General features: G+C 41.3%; 1 protein-coding gene across 15 annotated transcripts in view; it reads left to right on the top strand.

Moving 5' to 3' along the window:
* Positions 1–9,134, top strand: part of MEF2A (myocyte enhancer factor 2A) — a 169,113-nt gene extending 159,979 nt beyond the window's left edge. For all 15 annotated transcript variants that reach the window (XM_055555864.1, XM_055555867.1, XM_055555863.1 and 12 more), the window contains 2 exons: positions 3,668–3,794; positions 5,040–9,134. In XM_055555864.1, coding sequence (XP_055411839.1) covers positions 3,668–3,794; positions 5,040–5,400 — 488 coding nt within the window. In that variant the 3' untranslated portion in view covers positions 5,401–9,134. The remainder of the gene's footprint in view (positions 1–3,667; positions 3,795–5,039) is intronic.
* Positions 9,135–15,035: the final 5,901 nt, after the last annotated feature.

Here is a 15,035-nt window from a genome sequence, read left to right as displayed (position 1 = left end):
TATGTTAATGAAACACATGCTAGTCTTGAAAAAATTACACAATACACATTGATTATAGAAAGATTCCCCAGCATGAACTTCTGCTTACCCCTGAGAAACAACTAGCTCTTATCAAATTATGACGCACAGCAAACGGAGCAAAACACTTAGTGTTTTCTATGTAGTTCTTGTTACATAGCATCTTGCTCTTCCAAGCTTTTAAAATAAGATGTTTTTCTGTATGCTGTGTCAACCTACCTTGGGAAAGACAGCATCCCTTGGGACCTAGGAACTAAGGGAGGTGGATCTAGGTGGCTGTGTCAGCAGGTCACATTTTCCTCCCTGTGATAGCCCGTTTGGTTTCTACTGTTTGTGCTTCGGGGGCAAGACCAGGAGCTTTCTTATTTCTCTTCAAAGCCAGTCACTCCTCACCTCTGAGGTGAGCTTTTCACTCATTCATGGTATTTAGATTTTTCACAATCCACAAATACCCTATTTAAGGAGTATAATAGATAAGTTTAAAAATACTTCAGTGATTGGAGGGGTGTTTTCACTGTGTGGAGAGCCCGATGTATGAAGGTTTCTCTAGATGTGCCATTTAAGGATTGGCAGAGGACACATGGGGGAGCTTCCCTTTCTCACCAGCTGAGCCAAACACCTGATGCTTCAAAAGGAGGAGGAGTGAGGGAAAGAGTTAAAAATACCTTGCCAGTTTTTGAGAGACCACAGGGCAGGGCATTTTTGTGATTCTGATAGATTAATAAAGATCATCTAATTTCAGACTTCAGGGTAAATGCTGTAGCACAGTCTTTCAACCTGCTCTGTGGAGCTCCCTGAGGGGTACAGAGCCATTAATATATTTGATTGCTACTTTAATTGCAAGTAGTTCTTTTAAAACAAAAATAACTTTAAATGGTTTTGTTGAAAAGAAAACTTCTTAGGAAATGTCTACGAACTTTTCCAACAATCAATATAAAAGAAAATGTCCAAATCCATCAACTAAATCTAGAGTAAAGCCAGGGATTATACGTTCATAGAAATTCTGTTTCATTGTCCTGGTCACCAGCTATATGAGCAACACTAGTCTAGGGACATACATTTTCTCCCAGGTTTATTCTGGAAAAGGAGACATACCCAAGTTGGTAACCTATGGAGGGGAAGTCCTGAGTTGTTGAGGTTACCAGTTTATACTCTGATCTTGAAAAGGTGAGGAAAGTAGAAAATTTGTGAGCCACAATGTTCAAAGGAGCGTTGGCCAAGGAGATAGTTCTTGAGCTGGGTGGCACCATTACATTACAGTTTACTGAGCATTTCATGACAGGTTTTTCCAATAGAAAACTTAGATACCCCACTATATTTGTTTTTAGAAATGCCATTGGCTTTAAAGAATATTTTTTCCAAAGTCCAGAAGGAATTACCAAAACACAAAAATGGAGTCACATTCTCTTGAAACCATCCCTTATCAGTCTCACTCCTGTAACTACTTACTTCTCTCTCAGAGCACCTGTTCTGTTTAATGTTACCACATTATCTTTAATGTATTTATCTTTTTAAACCATGCATCTATATTTTGTCTTTCATTAGTATATCAACTACCTTTCTGTACATAGTTAAGAATCAAACACGTGCCAGTCAGTCAGTACAGGGATGAATAAATGAGCAACATTTCAAAAAGTACAGTAGTTCTGTGTGGAGGAATCATATAGACACTTGCTCATGCCCATCTGTAAGATCACTCCCAGCTTCTCACCTTATTCATGGATCCATTCAGCACAGATTGATTGAGTGTGTTCTGTGTGACAAGCACTGTGCCAGGCACTGGAAATATACAGAAGCGCACAGTTAACAATGGAACAAAGGGTCTATCAGAGGAGAAAGACACAAGACAAATAGCTCTAGGAGTAATTTATCACCATCGTGTTAAGGGCCATACTGAAGCTTCGACCTGCCTCAGCCAGGCAGAGTAGGGAGAGTGCCCCAGGAACGGGGAGCACTGTGTGCAGAGGCAGCAGGAGCATGGCTGACAGGGCCAGATGACTGTAGAGTTGAAACCACAGAGGGAGGTTGGGATGCATACGCCTTGCTGAGGACTTTTGGACATGATCTTGAGACATTGGGAAGCCATTAAAAGGTTTTAAGCAGAGCGGTATCATGACTATATTTGTTTTGTATGATCACTTAACTACAGCACTCATGGGGCCACCACACAAGAGGCTACTATGATAGTCCAACTAATGAGTGCTAAAGGTGTGGACTAGGCTGGTGGCAATAGAGACGGTGAGATGTGGGCAGGCTTGAGAGACAGTAGCTAGAATTGACTAGACTTGATTGGTGGTGGTGGAAGTAAGTATCAAGGGTAACACCCACAGATTTGGCATGAACAGTTACAGGAGAGTTGGTGCCATTTACTAGAGAGAGGCAGGTTTGGAGGAAATAATGAGTCCAGTGGGATCATGTCAGACTTGATGTGTCTGGAGAGACATCATGACAAGTAGACATGTCAGATGGGTAGTTGGAAGGACTTGGAGGCACTGTAGAAGGCACAGTGTGATGGACCCCCCGACCCAGCTTCTGTGGGGAGGGGCAAGGCAATGTTAGAGAGCAGTGACTGAGAAAAGATCCCAAGCACAGCTATGCTGTTTAAACTCAGTTTCTTTTTTAAAATGCTAATTCACCAGGGAGACTAATTTCTTTAAATACTTCTCTCAAGACATAAAAAAGAAGTTAAAAGTAGAAGAGCTTTTGCCACCTCTCTTTAGAACTAAATGGAAAAAAACAAATGTTAATATTGAACTGAAATAACTCTACATGTGAATGATAACTAACATGCTATGTCTTGGACAAAATGATTATGACTGAAGCATTTATGTCTTATAACACGAAGTTTTTCATGAACTTTCATTTTGCATGCAATCAGGGATCTTTGACAGTTCCTGTACTTCGAACAAATGCAATAGTTAATTGTATGATAGTGAATATAATGTCTATGTCACTAAGCTTGACAGCCCATGAAAAGGGGTCCTGAATCTTTTTTGCTTCCCCTGTACTTCAAAAATATGAGACATGCTGAACTAGTTGTAGTCAGAATGAACTGGAGTGTTTTCTCTTTTGTTCATGAGGGTAGTGGTGGGCATATATATTTTAAATAGCAATTGTATAGGAACATCTTTTAGTGACAGCATTTTTATTATTTCTGTTTACAATCCTGGAATAAGTATCTCAACTTTTTGTGAAAAATTAAGCTATAAATACTTAGTACAAAATTGAAACCTTTTTTACTGAAATAATCCCAGACAACTGAATATAGCTAGGTCCTAGAAACCTCCTGAAAGAAAATTTTTTGTCAGTTGTAGACCATAAGCTTGTTTTTGGCTTCCCTGGTGGCTCAGTCAGTAGAGAATCCGCCTGCAATGTAGGAGACCTGGGTTCTATCCCTGGGTTGGGAAGATCCCCTGGAGGGGAGGACATTGCAACCCACTCCAGTATTCTTGCTGGAGAATCCCCATGGACAGAGGACCTCGTGGGCTCGTTGGACACAACTGAGCAACTAAGCACAAAGGGAGTTTTTTGATGCTATGAAGTACCTGGCTTCTTTCAGACTAAGAAAATTTTGGGCACAACTATTTGAAAAGCAGGTGTTATATGGTCCTTTTATTACACACACAAGCAACATTTCCTTCTTTTTTAGACTACTCGCTGACTAGTGCAGACCTGTCAGCACTGCAGGGCTTCAACTCGCCAGGAATGCTGTCTCTGGGACAGGTGTCCGCCTGGCAGCAGCACCATTTAGGACAAGCAGCCCTCAACTCTCTCGTGTGAGTAACTGACTAGATGTTTTCACCAAACCTCTACCTACGCTTCCCAACCTGTGTCTCATTCCACTGGTAGAAGAAAGGTAACCTGAAGGTGTTCAGGCCTACCTGCCACCCTTCTCTTTCCTTGCTTTGGTTAACATCAACAGACAGAATAAGAAAATGAGCTGTGCCCGTTGCTTTATCCCTGGATTGTAGGGAAGGGTGGTAGGGGCTGGGTTTCTTATGTATGGGTCAGGCTACGGGGGATTCATGTGGTTGACCCCAGTCCACTGCACACATTGTACCTCTCCAGGAAGGGTTCGCAAGAGAATGTTCCTTACAGACAGCGTGAAAAGGGATTCCAGTGGTGCTAAGGTAGGACAGGCATCACTAGCAGGAAGAGAAGGAGTGGTGTTTTGGTAAAACTAGAATAGTCAGCCCAAGGAGAAGCTGGAGGAGAACAGTCCAGAAGAGGGGACAGTGTAACAGGTTAGCTGTGTCGCTCCTGCTCAGGACACATGGGACACCCGGCCTCCAGCCTCTTGGCCTAAAAGTCCCCAGAGAGGCTCCCTGCATCTTGGTAGCTCCACAGTACACACTGTCCTTGGTCATCAACTTGGGAACTATGTCATGGAGAAATGGCCGGGGTATCTGAGGGAAATCTCTTTGCTTACATAGGTGTTTGGCCCTCGGGCGTGTGCAGAGCATCCTAAATGAGCACACTAAAAATAGCTGTGCAAAGGCAGGCAGAAAAGGCTTGGTGCTCAGGCTAAGGAAGAGGCGTGTGCACACTTTACTGTGTCCTCCTCTGAGCCACTCACTTAGCCTTTCTGAGACTCGTCTGGAGAGTGGGGTGACGTGGCTGCCTTCTGAGAGCTGCTGTGAGCGTAGGTGGCGGGTGCCATCACAGAGGCAGAGCAGAGCAGAGAGGGAGTTGGGGTCAGGGTGCCACTGTCCCTCTGCCACGTTGGTCACCACACGTCAGTCACTGACACTGTTTTGGAAACTTCAGCCACAGAAGTACCAAGATTAAGGTAACAGAACCAGCCACTAGAAATCTTGACTGTACTCATTTCTGTTTTTACCAGGGATATGTTATTTTTTCTGTGTGAAGCACTGCAGGAAACACCAAAACTAGTCTTGGGGAGTTACGGCAGTGTTTCAGACCCTGGGCTCTCTGTCAGTCCGGTGGTATCTGTAGTATCCCATTCGTGCAGATGCACTCACAAACCAGCTGTCTAACAGATCTTTGTTTTTTTCCTTCAGTGCTGGAGGGCAGTTATCTCAGGGTTCAAATTTATCCATTAATACCAACCAAAACATCAACATTAAGTCAGAACCAATTTCACCTCCCCGGGATCGAATGACCCCATCAGGCTTCCAGCAGCAGCAGCAGCCACAGCCGCCACCACCGCCGCCACAGGCCCCACAGCCGCAGCCCCGGCAGGAAGTGGGCCGCTCCCCTGTGGACAGTCTGAGCAGCTCCAGCAGCTCCTATGACGGCAGTGACCGGGAGGATCCGCGGGGCGACTTCCACTCTCCCGTTGTGCTCGGCCGGCCCCCAAACTCTGAGGACAGAGAAAGCCCTTCCGTAAAGCGGATGCGGATGGATGCGTGGGTGACCTAAGGCTTCCAGGCAGGTGTTTGTACTTTGTGTTACTGCAGTGAACTGCTCTACATATCTAAACTGGTAAATAAGGACATGAGTTAAATATATTTATATGTACATACATACATATATATCCCTTTACATATATATGTATGTGGGTGTGAGTGTGTGTATGTGTGGGTGTGTGTTGCGTACACAGAATCAGGCACTTACCTGCTAACTCTTGTAGATCTGCAGGTGTGCGTACCATGGCAAACAGCACCCTGTAGGCAGAGTCTAGTCTGGCACTTCCTTGGACTACTTGTTTCATGAGATAACCAGTTTTTGCAGAGAAACATGTACCCTATATATAATTCTCCCACACTAGCTTGCAGAAACCTAGAGGGCCCCTACTTGTTTTATTTAACTGTGCGGTGACTGTAGTTACTTAAGAAAAATGCTTTGTAGAACAGAGCAGTAGAAAAGCAGGAACCAAGAAAGCAATACTGTACATAAAATGTCATTTATATTAATTACCCAACCTGGCATGGGTCTCTATTGCAAAGAGGTGCATGGGAAAGGGCTGTTGATATTAAAAAACATAACAAAAAAGCCCCACACATAACTGTTTTGCACGTGCAAAAATGTATTGGGTCAAAGAAGTGATCTTTAGCTAATAAAAAAGAGAGAGAATAGAAAACACGCATGAGATATTCAGAAAATATTAGCCTAGAGATATAGAGCATTAACAGTAAATTAATATATTAAGTTATAATTGGAATATGTCAGAAGTTTCTTTTTACATTCATATCATAAAATTAAAGAAACTGATTTTAGCTCATGTATATTTTATATAAAAGAAAACACCCTTATAAATTGATGACTATATATAAAATTATATTCACTACTTTTGAACACATTCTGCTATGAATTATTTATATAAGCCAAAGCTGTATGTTGTAACTTTTTTTTTTTTTAGAGAATAGCTTTATCTTGTTTTAACTTTTTAGTTTTATTTTGAGAGGGGGAAAAAAACAAACAAAAATATCTTGCAAGCAGAACCTTGGAAAAAAAAAGCCATGAACACTTATTATTCTATATGTAAATTAAAAGTTGAGCCAAACTCTTTGTGTATATAGCATCTTAAATATATTATCACCTTTGATGTAAGTACCTATGTATTGTATGGTCACCAGATTAAAAGGTATATTTTTGTGGATTGCCGCCAATTTAGGGGGAAAAGGTGAGATCCTTATTAAGTAGAGTATTCACTGTTTAATATTTACTATTTTGTTAAATATACTGTACTTTGGATTTTAATTATTGGCCCAGTCTTTTCAGAGGATTGTATAAAGGGGTTTCTCCCCTCACTGGTGGTGAATGTGTGATGTTACATTGTAATCTTTGTGCCGTATGGGTTGAGCATTATTATATATTTTATATGTGTATATAAATAGCAAAGTGGCAAAAAAAATTGATGTTAAGTTCATCCTGCATAAATGTAAAATGTGTTGTAACAGATTTTATAAGGCATTATTTAAAACTTGCCTTTTGTGAGGAAAAAAAATATAGTAGAAAAACTGACCTAATTTAATTAATATTAGAGAAAATGGCAAAATAGTAGATGAGCACAAAGGTTTTATAAGTGGTAAATGATTAGGGAAGAATATTTGTGGGGGAAGGGATCTTTGTTTCTTGACCCTCTAAAATAGATTGATGCAGCTGGTTACAAGATAACTATCATTCTGGACACTCTGTGCATTGAATGACACTTCAGTGTGGGGAGAAGTCCTCTCATGGTGCAGATCCTTGGCATGACTCTTGCCATCCTGATGCCCTCAACTGAGATGCTGACCAAGGCCTTACTCTCTCAGGAAGACAGCTAAGTGGTGACAGCAAGTTCGGCAGTTCCCTGGGCTTGTGCCATGACAAAATTCAAAGTCCTGTATATCTTTCATCGTCGATTTTTAAATGCTCGTTTTCTTGAGAAACTCAAAATAAGGGTTGAAAATTACTGCTATTTTATATTTTAAACTTAATATTAAGCAGCTACCTACAATTTTTACTTACGTTTTTGCTTTTTCCCCCTAAATTGCGTTCCTTGTGACATTTTCCTCATATGCTGTTTGTGACAAATCATCAGCCAGATTTCCTGGCTGACACATAGGTAGTTAGGTACAGGATAAACTTGTGGCATTCACAGCTGCAAAGTGGAATTCTGTTTTTAATGACATTTTGGGTAGTAAATTTTGATAGAGGCCAAAAAAGGGAGGGTGATACACTCTCCCCTCTCATCGGTTTAGACATTTGGCTTTTATTCAGAATGGTTTTGTTTTGTTTTGTTTTAAATATACTTATTTTACTGAACAACTTACAGGCACATTTCTTCATGAGGTCACACCTAATTGAAACAACGCAGTTTCCCAACACTGAATTTCCAAGATAATCCTTACCACTTTGTAAACCATTTATAGCTTTGAAGTGTTCAGTGCTTCTTTGGTTGTTATTTATGCATGTTCATGAACTTCTGCTGTATATGGGATAGGAGTTAACACATTCACATTTACTGTCTATTTTCTTGTGTGCCTTACGAGATGGCTTTTCTGACTGTATCTCAATAGTCTTTCTTTCTATGCAGGTTTATAATCAGTACAACTACTGTTTTCTAAAATAATATTACCAAGGCTCGGAGTTTGTATTTCAATTACACTGACCAAGTAACAATGTATTCCATTTTCAGGAACTGAGTATTTGACTGTTAACCCTTTTCTCATATGCCCAGTGTGACTTAGAGCATATGGACTTGACAGAGGCACCCTCGCCCCATGTATGAACACATTACACACACGCATCTCCTGGTGGGAACCAGCTCAGAGTGGGGAAGACACGAACCACGTTACTTTAGAACCTACTTTTCTTACCCTTTTTGGACTCCTGTGTTTTGTATGACACCATCGCAAGAAATTTTATCCCTGCAGATGAAGTATTTTATTACTAAAAGACAAAAACAAAAAAAGCTAGAGTAAATTGCACTGGTTCAAGTATGGTTTCCAGCAGCTGTACTTCCTTCAGCAGTCTACCTGGTACTACATTGAAAGGGAAAGTCACCATTGTATGTCTACAGATGGTCCCAATCAAAACTCCATCTTTTGAGCCCTAATTATGTCCATTGTGTTAAGAGACTAAATCAGGGGTTTGTTCTAAAAGAACAATATATGTTTTACCATTTCCTTTTACTGTAAGGACAGCTAATAAAGCATTAACATATTTTCTGTATTAACCATCATGCGCACAAGAAATACATAGTAAATAAGGAACCAGAAAACTCCTGGCATCGGATCATAAGAAGCTAGATGATTAGAATGTGAAAAAGATTTTACAAATGTAAAACTTTTATTTCTCTGTAGAAACTTACTTCACTTTGCTGTGCAAGAAGACACTGCTTTGCTATATTTAAAATGGCTTTTTTAAAAGAGATTTATGTATTTGGTAAATGTTTGTAGTCAACAGTTCACACAAGAAGCTGTACACGGTTTGAACATGTAAAACCGTTTGGCGGCACAAGCTGGACTTTGTTGCCATCCTTGAGATGAACCTTTTAAGAAAAAATAAGTTAATCTCAATTTTTCCCTGAATGTGTTGTTTTTTTCCTTCATTATACAATAAATATTATAGTGAACTTTTTATCAAATGGTTAAGAAAATGTTAGAGGTTGTTGTAAACTATTTGTATCCTGCACTCACTACAGTAAAGATGGACTGGCTTTTCCTGTGTACTCCAGACTCTGTCATGTTTGCCACCAGTCGCCCTCTTTTCCCTTCCCTTCCCTTTCCCAAACCTCTTCCGCCTGCAGGTCCCTTTTACTTCCTTTGAGATGTGGTTGAGGAAATTGTTACAGTGCCCCACCCACCCCCCTGTATTGGCTCCTGAGGCCTCTCCTCCTGGGCGGCCCTGGACCCTTCAGGAAGCAGCCAGCGATCTGGTCCCGGCATCGGCCAGCCTGGCTGTTCTGTGCCTGTTGGTGTGGATACATTAAACCCATTCAGGCTCTGATAACAGCTTCCTGCAGGATATGCTACTAGAGTGCAGGGATGGATGTGGGGCATTTGTTAGAACTTAACTGTCATCAGTTTATTTTTCTTTCAAGTTTAGGTGGCGAAATGATTTGTTTTACCCAAAATGCATACATAATACTGAGCTGGGGTGGCAGAAACAGATTTACTAAATAAATCTTTATTTTCAAAAGTGGCAGATGTGAAAAATTATCTTAAACTTGCAGTGAAAAGTTTTTTTCCTCTGATTTGCCTTCCGAGCCATCTCCCAGCTAAGCAGATTCTTGCTGTCAATTAAATTAAAAGCTAAATTTTTGTGCTGGCTTTACTTGCTAGCTACTGTGAAACTCTGATTAGCCGGTTTTGAAAGCTGGTTGAAGCCTGTGGCTAAAAATAATCACAGCTGCAGCCACTTGAAATCAATTCACTTCGACTTTCTAGTTAGCTCCCATGCATCCTGCCTTCCTCTAGGCTCTGTCTTGTTTTTAAGTTGATTCTGTGTCTGACTGGTACCAGCCAAGAAAATGGTTTTACAGTGATGGCCTTCTGCCAGCAGGATGGCTCCTGCCACCTTCCATCTGCCTGTCCAGTCTCTCACAAGGAGTCAAAGTACCACTTGGTTGTAGAACTGAGGAGACAGCTGTATTCCTGCCAGCTGACACAAGGGTTGGAAGGTTCCAAACGGGCACCTGAAGCACTCCAGGGAGGGGCTGGCAGGAGTGGACATGTGCCCTCAGACAGTGTGAGAGCTGGGTCCCAGCCCAGGACTGCACATTGCCAGGGTGAATTCCCACCTCCACTTCAGTGTCTGCTTCCAGAGGACCCAGCTTCGAGAAAGTGTCCTAGACTCCACAGGCAGGCTGCTCTGTGAATACCAAAGTGTCCGAACATAGCTAGGGAAAGAAAAAAGTCAGTTACACTAACTGGTTTCACCATATTATCCTCTCCTACCTTTCTTCTTAGACTTTAGTTTTGAACTAATTTTTAACTTACAGAAAAGTTGAAAAAATAGTAGGTTCATATGTCCCTTTCTCAGCTTTCCCTAATGTTAATATTTACATAACTGTAGTACCACTTGGAGAAGGCAATGGCACCCCACTCCAGTATTCTTGCCTAGAAAATCCCATAGATGGAGGAGCCTGGTAGGCTGCAGTCCATGGGGTCGCGAAGAGTCTGACACGACTGAGCAACTTCACTTTCACTTTTCACTTTCATGCCTTGGAGAAGGAAATGGCAACCCACTCCAGTGTTCTTGCCTGGAGAATCCCAGGGATGGGGGAGCCTTGTGGGCTGCCATCTATGGGGTTGCACAGAGTCGGACATGACTGAAGTGACTTAGCAGCAGCAGCAGCAGCAGCAGCAGTACCACTGTCTCGAAGAGTCAGACACCACTGAGCGACTAAGCACAGCATGGTACCATTATCAGAACCAAGAACTTAACACCGATATAGCACTAGTAACTGAACACCTTATTTGAATTTCACCACTTTATCCACTATTTCTATTCTAGGATCCAACCCAGGATCCCACATTGTATTTAGTTGTTATGTCTCTGTAATAGTTCCCCAGTCTTTTCTTGTCTTTAAAAAGACAAGGTGCTTTTGAAGAATACTGATCAATTATCCTGAATAGTATTCCCTTGATGTGGATTTGTCTGATGTTTTCTTATGATTATAATGAGCATGCATTTTGGCAGGAATACCACAGAAGTGTGTCCGTAATGCATCATGCATTTCATGATGTCGTATGTTTGCACAGGTGATGTTGACCATGACCACTTGGTTAAGTGGTTTCTTTTGGGTTTCTCCATTGTAAAGTTACTATCTTTTCCTTGTTGATAAGTATCTTGGGGAGATACTTTGAAACTATATAGATTTCTCAAACATACCTAATAATTTTAGCTTCTTGATTACAATTATTATTTCTGAAGTATTTGCCTGATTTCTTCTACATTTATTAATTGGACTTCTGTAAGGAAGAGCTGTCCCTCTCCCCACTAATTTATTTTATTATAATGGATTCATGATTTTTTTTTTCCTTTGGGTTATAATCTAGTACTATCATTCTGTTCCTGAAGTTATTCCAGCTTTGGTCATTAAGAGCTCCTTCAGGTAGATGCCGATGTTTCTTGGAAAAGCTCCTTCCCACTTTTTAAGCATTTCTTTACTTTCTGGCAAGATGTTAAACACTGATACTCATTCCAGGTACTGGAACAACCACCTCTCTAAGATTCCTAGATCCATGTATTGGAGAATGCCATATAGAAACCAAGGTAAGTGCACTTTATTTGCTCATTGGTACTAGAGTATCACTGCTCTTTGGCCCTCTCTGTAGCCAAAGCTAGGAAATAAATGTAGGTGTGTTCACTCACTGGCTTCCCAGGTGGCTCAGTGGTAAAGAATCTGCCTGTGAATGCAGGAGATGTGGGTTCCATCCCTGGGTGGGGAAGCTCCTCTGGAAGAGGAAATGGCAACCCAGTCCAGTATTCTTGCCAGGATAATCCCATGGACAGAGGAGCCTCACAGGCTACAGTCCGTGGGGTTGCACAGAGGTGGACATGACTGAGCACTCATGCATGCTCTTGAAAACAGACATAAATCTCTATTTTGCAGCTAGTTATCTAAACATGTATGTGGAAAAACATGAGTTTTATAGTAATACTTTTAGATTTCAATTCAACTTCACAGGATTCCTTTTAGCCTCTCTTTTCCTTATTTGTAAATTCTTTCTCCTCAGGTAAGAACTTGACTTTACTCTCTGCAATCTTTTTTACTTACTTCTTCAGTTTTAGTGTACACATTAGTTTTAGAACTGCCAGTCCAGGGACTTAGTTGGACCAGTGTTAGGACTCTGTGTTTCCACTGCAGGGAGCACAGGTTTGATCCCTGGTCTAGGAACTAAGATCCTGCATGACTCGCAGCCAAAAAAAATTGCCAGACCACACCTAAGTGAGAAACATTTATTGACCAGATTAGAGCGTTTGTATAGTTCCTTTTCCATCTGGCCTTACATTTATCCGTTGAGGACAGTGTTTTCCATAGTTTGAGTTCCCAACCACCTTCCTTGTTGTTATTCAGTATAATATATAGTTAGGATCATCTGTTGATGTTTTTACTTCAGGTACCCTCCCCTCATGGGCTTCCCAGGTGGCTAGCTCAGTGGTAAAGAATCCACTTGCCAATGCTGGAGATGCAGGTTCAATCCCTGGGTCAGGTATATCCCCTGGAGGAGGAAATGGCAACTCATTCCAGTATTCTTGCCAGGGTAGTCCCATGGAAAGAGGAGTCTGGCAGGTTTTGCATGGGTTTGCAGAGTTAGACAACTGAGCACACATGCACTCCCTCTTATGCTAGTTGTTTTTTATTGGAGGGGAGATGAATGAATGGTATCTGAAGCATTGCTGCGGCTAAGTCACTTCAGTCGTGTCCGACTCTGTGCAACCCCATAGACAGCAGCCTACCAGGCTCCTCCGTACCTGGGATTCCCCAGGCAAGAGTACTGGAGTGGGTTGCCATTTCCTTCTCCAGTGTATGAAAATGAAAAGTGAAAGTGAAGTCGCTCAGTTGTGTCTGACTCTTAGCGACCCCATGGACTGCAGCCTACCAGGCTCCTCCATCCATGGGATTCTCCAGGCAAGAGTACTGGAGTAGGTTCCCATTGCCTTCACTATGTTGTAAGAATCAGAACTATCAAAAGATACTCGAGTATTGTCATTTTTTTCTCACCCCTGCTACCCCACCCCTTCCCTGAATTCTCCTGCCAGCCCTCTACTGATAACTAATCTCTAGCTTCTGGTTTAATCCTTCCAGTGTATCTGGTATAAACAGGATATAAACTACACACTCCTGAACAACTAATGGGTCAAAAAAAAAAAAAAGAGAAATCAAGAAATATCTTGAAACAACTGCAGATGGAGACAAAACATACCAAAACTAATGGGATGCTGCAAAAGTGATTCATAAAAAGAAATTTATAGTGATAAATGCATATATAAAGTGAAGTGAAAGTCACTCAGTCATGTCTGACTCTTTGTGACCCATGGACTATCCAGTCCATGGAATTCTCCAGGCCAGAATACTAGAGTGGATAGCTATTCCCTTCTCCAGGGGATCTTCCAACCCAGGGATCGAACTCAGGTCTCCTGCACTGCAGTGGATTCTTTACCAACTAAGCTATGAGGGAAGCCCAGAAATGCATATATAAACAAAAAAAGATCCCAGATAAAAAACCTAACTACATCTCAAGGAACTTAGAAAATAACTAACTAAGCCAAGGTAAGCAGAGAGAAGGAAACAACAGATCAGAGGGGAAATGAAATAGAGATCATAGAAAAAAATGTAAAAGATTTAAAACAAAGAGCTGATTAAAAAATTTGCAAACTTTTAGCTGGATTAATTAAGAATAGAAGAATGCAATGAGAAATGAAAAAGGTGATATTACAATGGATAATACAGAAATATATAGGATCATAAGACTTTTCTGTGAACACTTAACATACCAGCAAATTGAACAACATAGAAGAAATGGATAAATTCCTAGAAATGTACAACCTACCAGGACTGAATCTGGAAGAAACAGAAAATCTGACTAAATCAATAACAGATTAAATCAGTAATCAAAAACCTCCCAACACAAAAAAAGCCCAGGGTCAGTTGTTTTGCTGGTGAATCCTACTGGTTAAAGAATTGCCAGTCCTCAAACTATTCCCAAAAAACTGAATGGGAGGGAACACTGCCAAACTCATTTGATGAGGCCAGGACTTACTGATACCAAAGCCAGATAAGGACAATGTAAGGAAAATTACAAGCCAGTATCCCTGAACAGAGATGCAAAAATTCTCAGCAAAATATTAGCAAAACACATTAAAAGGATAAGATACTATGATCAAGTGAGATTTATCCCTAGGATATAAGGGTGGCTCAACATATACAAATAAAACCATGTGATAAATCACATTAATAAAAGATGAAAATCATATGATCATTTCAATAGATGCAGAAAAAGGGTTTGACAAAACATCCTTTCATGATAAAAATGTTCAATGAGGGGCAAACCTCAACATGACAAACCCACAACCATCCAACCCACAGTCATGCAACAGTGAAAGGTTGAAAGCTTTTCAAGATCAGGAACAAGACAAGGACACCCACTCTCCACTCTTGGTCAACGTACTTGCAGTCCTAGCCAGAGCAATTGGGCAAGATAATAAAATAGATTCTGGGGGGAAAATGGCTATGTAGGACATCCCAGCTTCCCGGACCCCAAACAAAGATCAATGATTAGGCAGCTTCTGACAAAAACCACTCCAGGAGATCTCTCAAAATTTTAGCAACACCATGGAACAAAAAACGAAACACTGAGAATGACTGAACAAGAAGAGAAGACAAATACTACATTTTGCCTCTGCATTATCCCATCATCCAAGACAATATTCAGCGGCAAGAAGGCACTTCCCAGCTACAAAGAGTCCCCTAGGAAAACTCAGAAGCTTCTACCACTGAAGTCACCAGCCAGCTGCTCCTATTTGCCAGCCACACCATTTACCTTCCGAACACTAGCTGGCTGCACTTTGCTCCAGTCCCTGCTTCCCCACCCTCCCCTCCCTCTCCTGCCTTCCGTCAG

This window comes from Bubalus kerabau, chromosome 19, assembly GCF_029407905.1.
Source record: "Bubalus kerabau isolate K-KA32 ecotype Philippines breed swamp buffalo chromosome 19, PCC_UOA_SB_1v2, whole genome shotgun sequence".
In the NCBI taxonomy this organism is placed as follows: Eukaryota; Metazoa; Chordata; class Mammalia; order Artiodactyla; family Bovidae; genus Bubalus; species Bubalus kerabau.
Note: the sequence above shows the minus strand (reverse complement) of the source record. Positions and strands in the feature narration are given on the sequence as shown.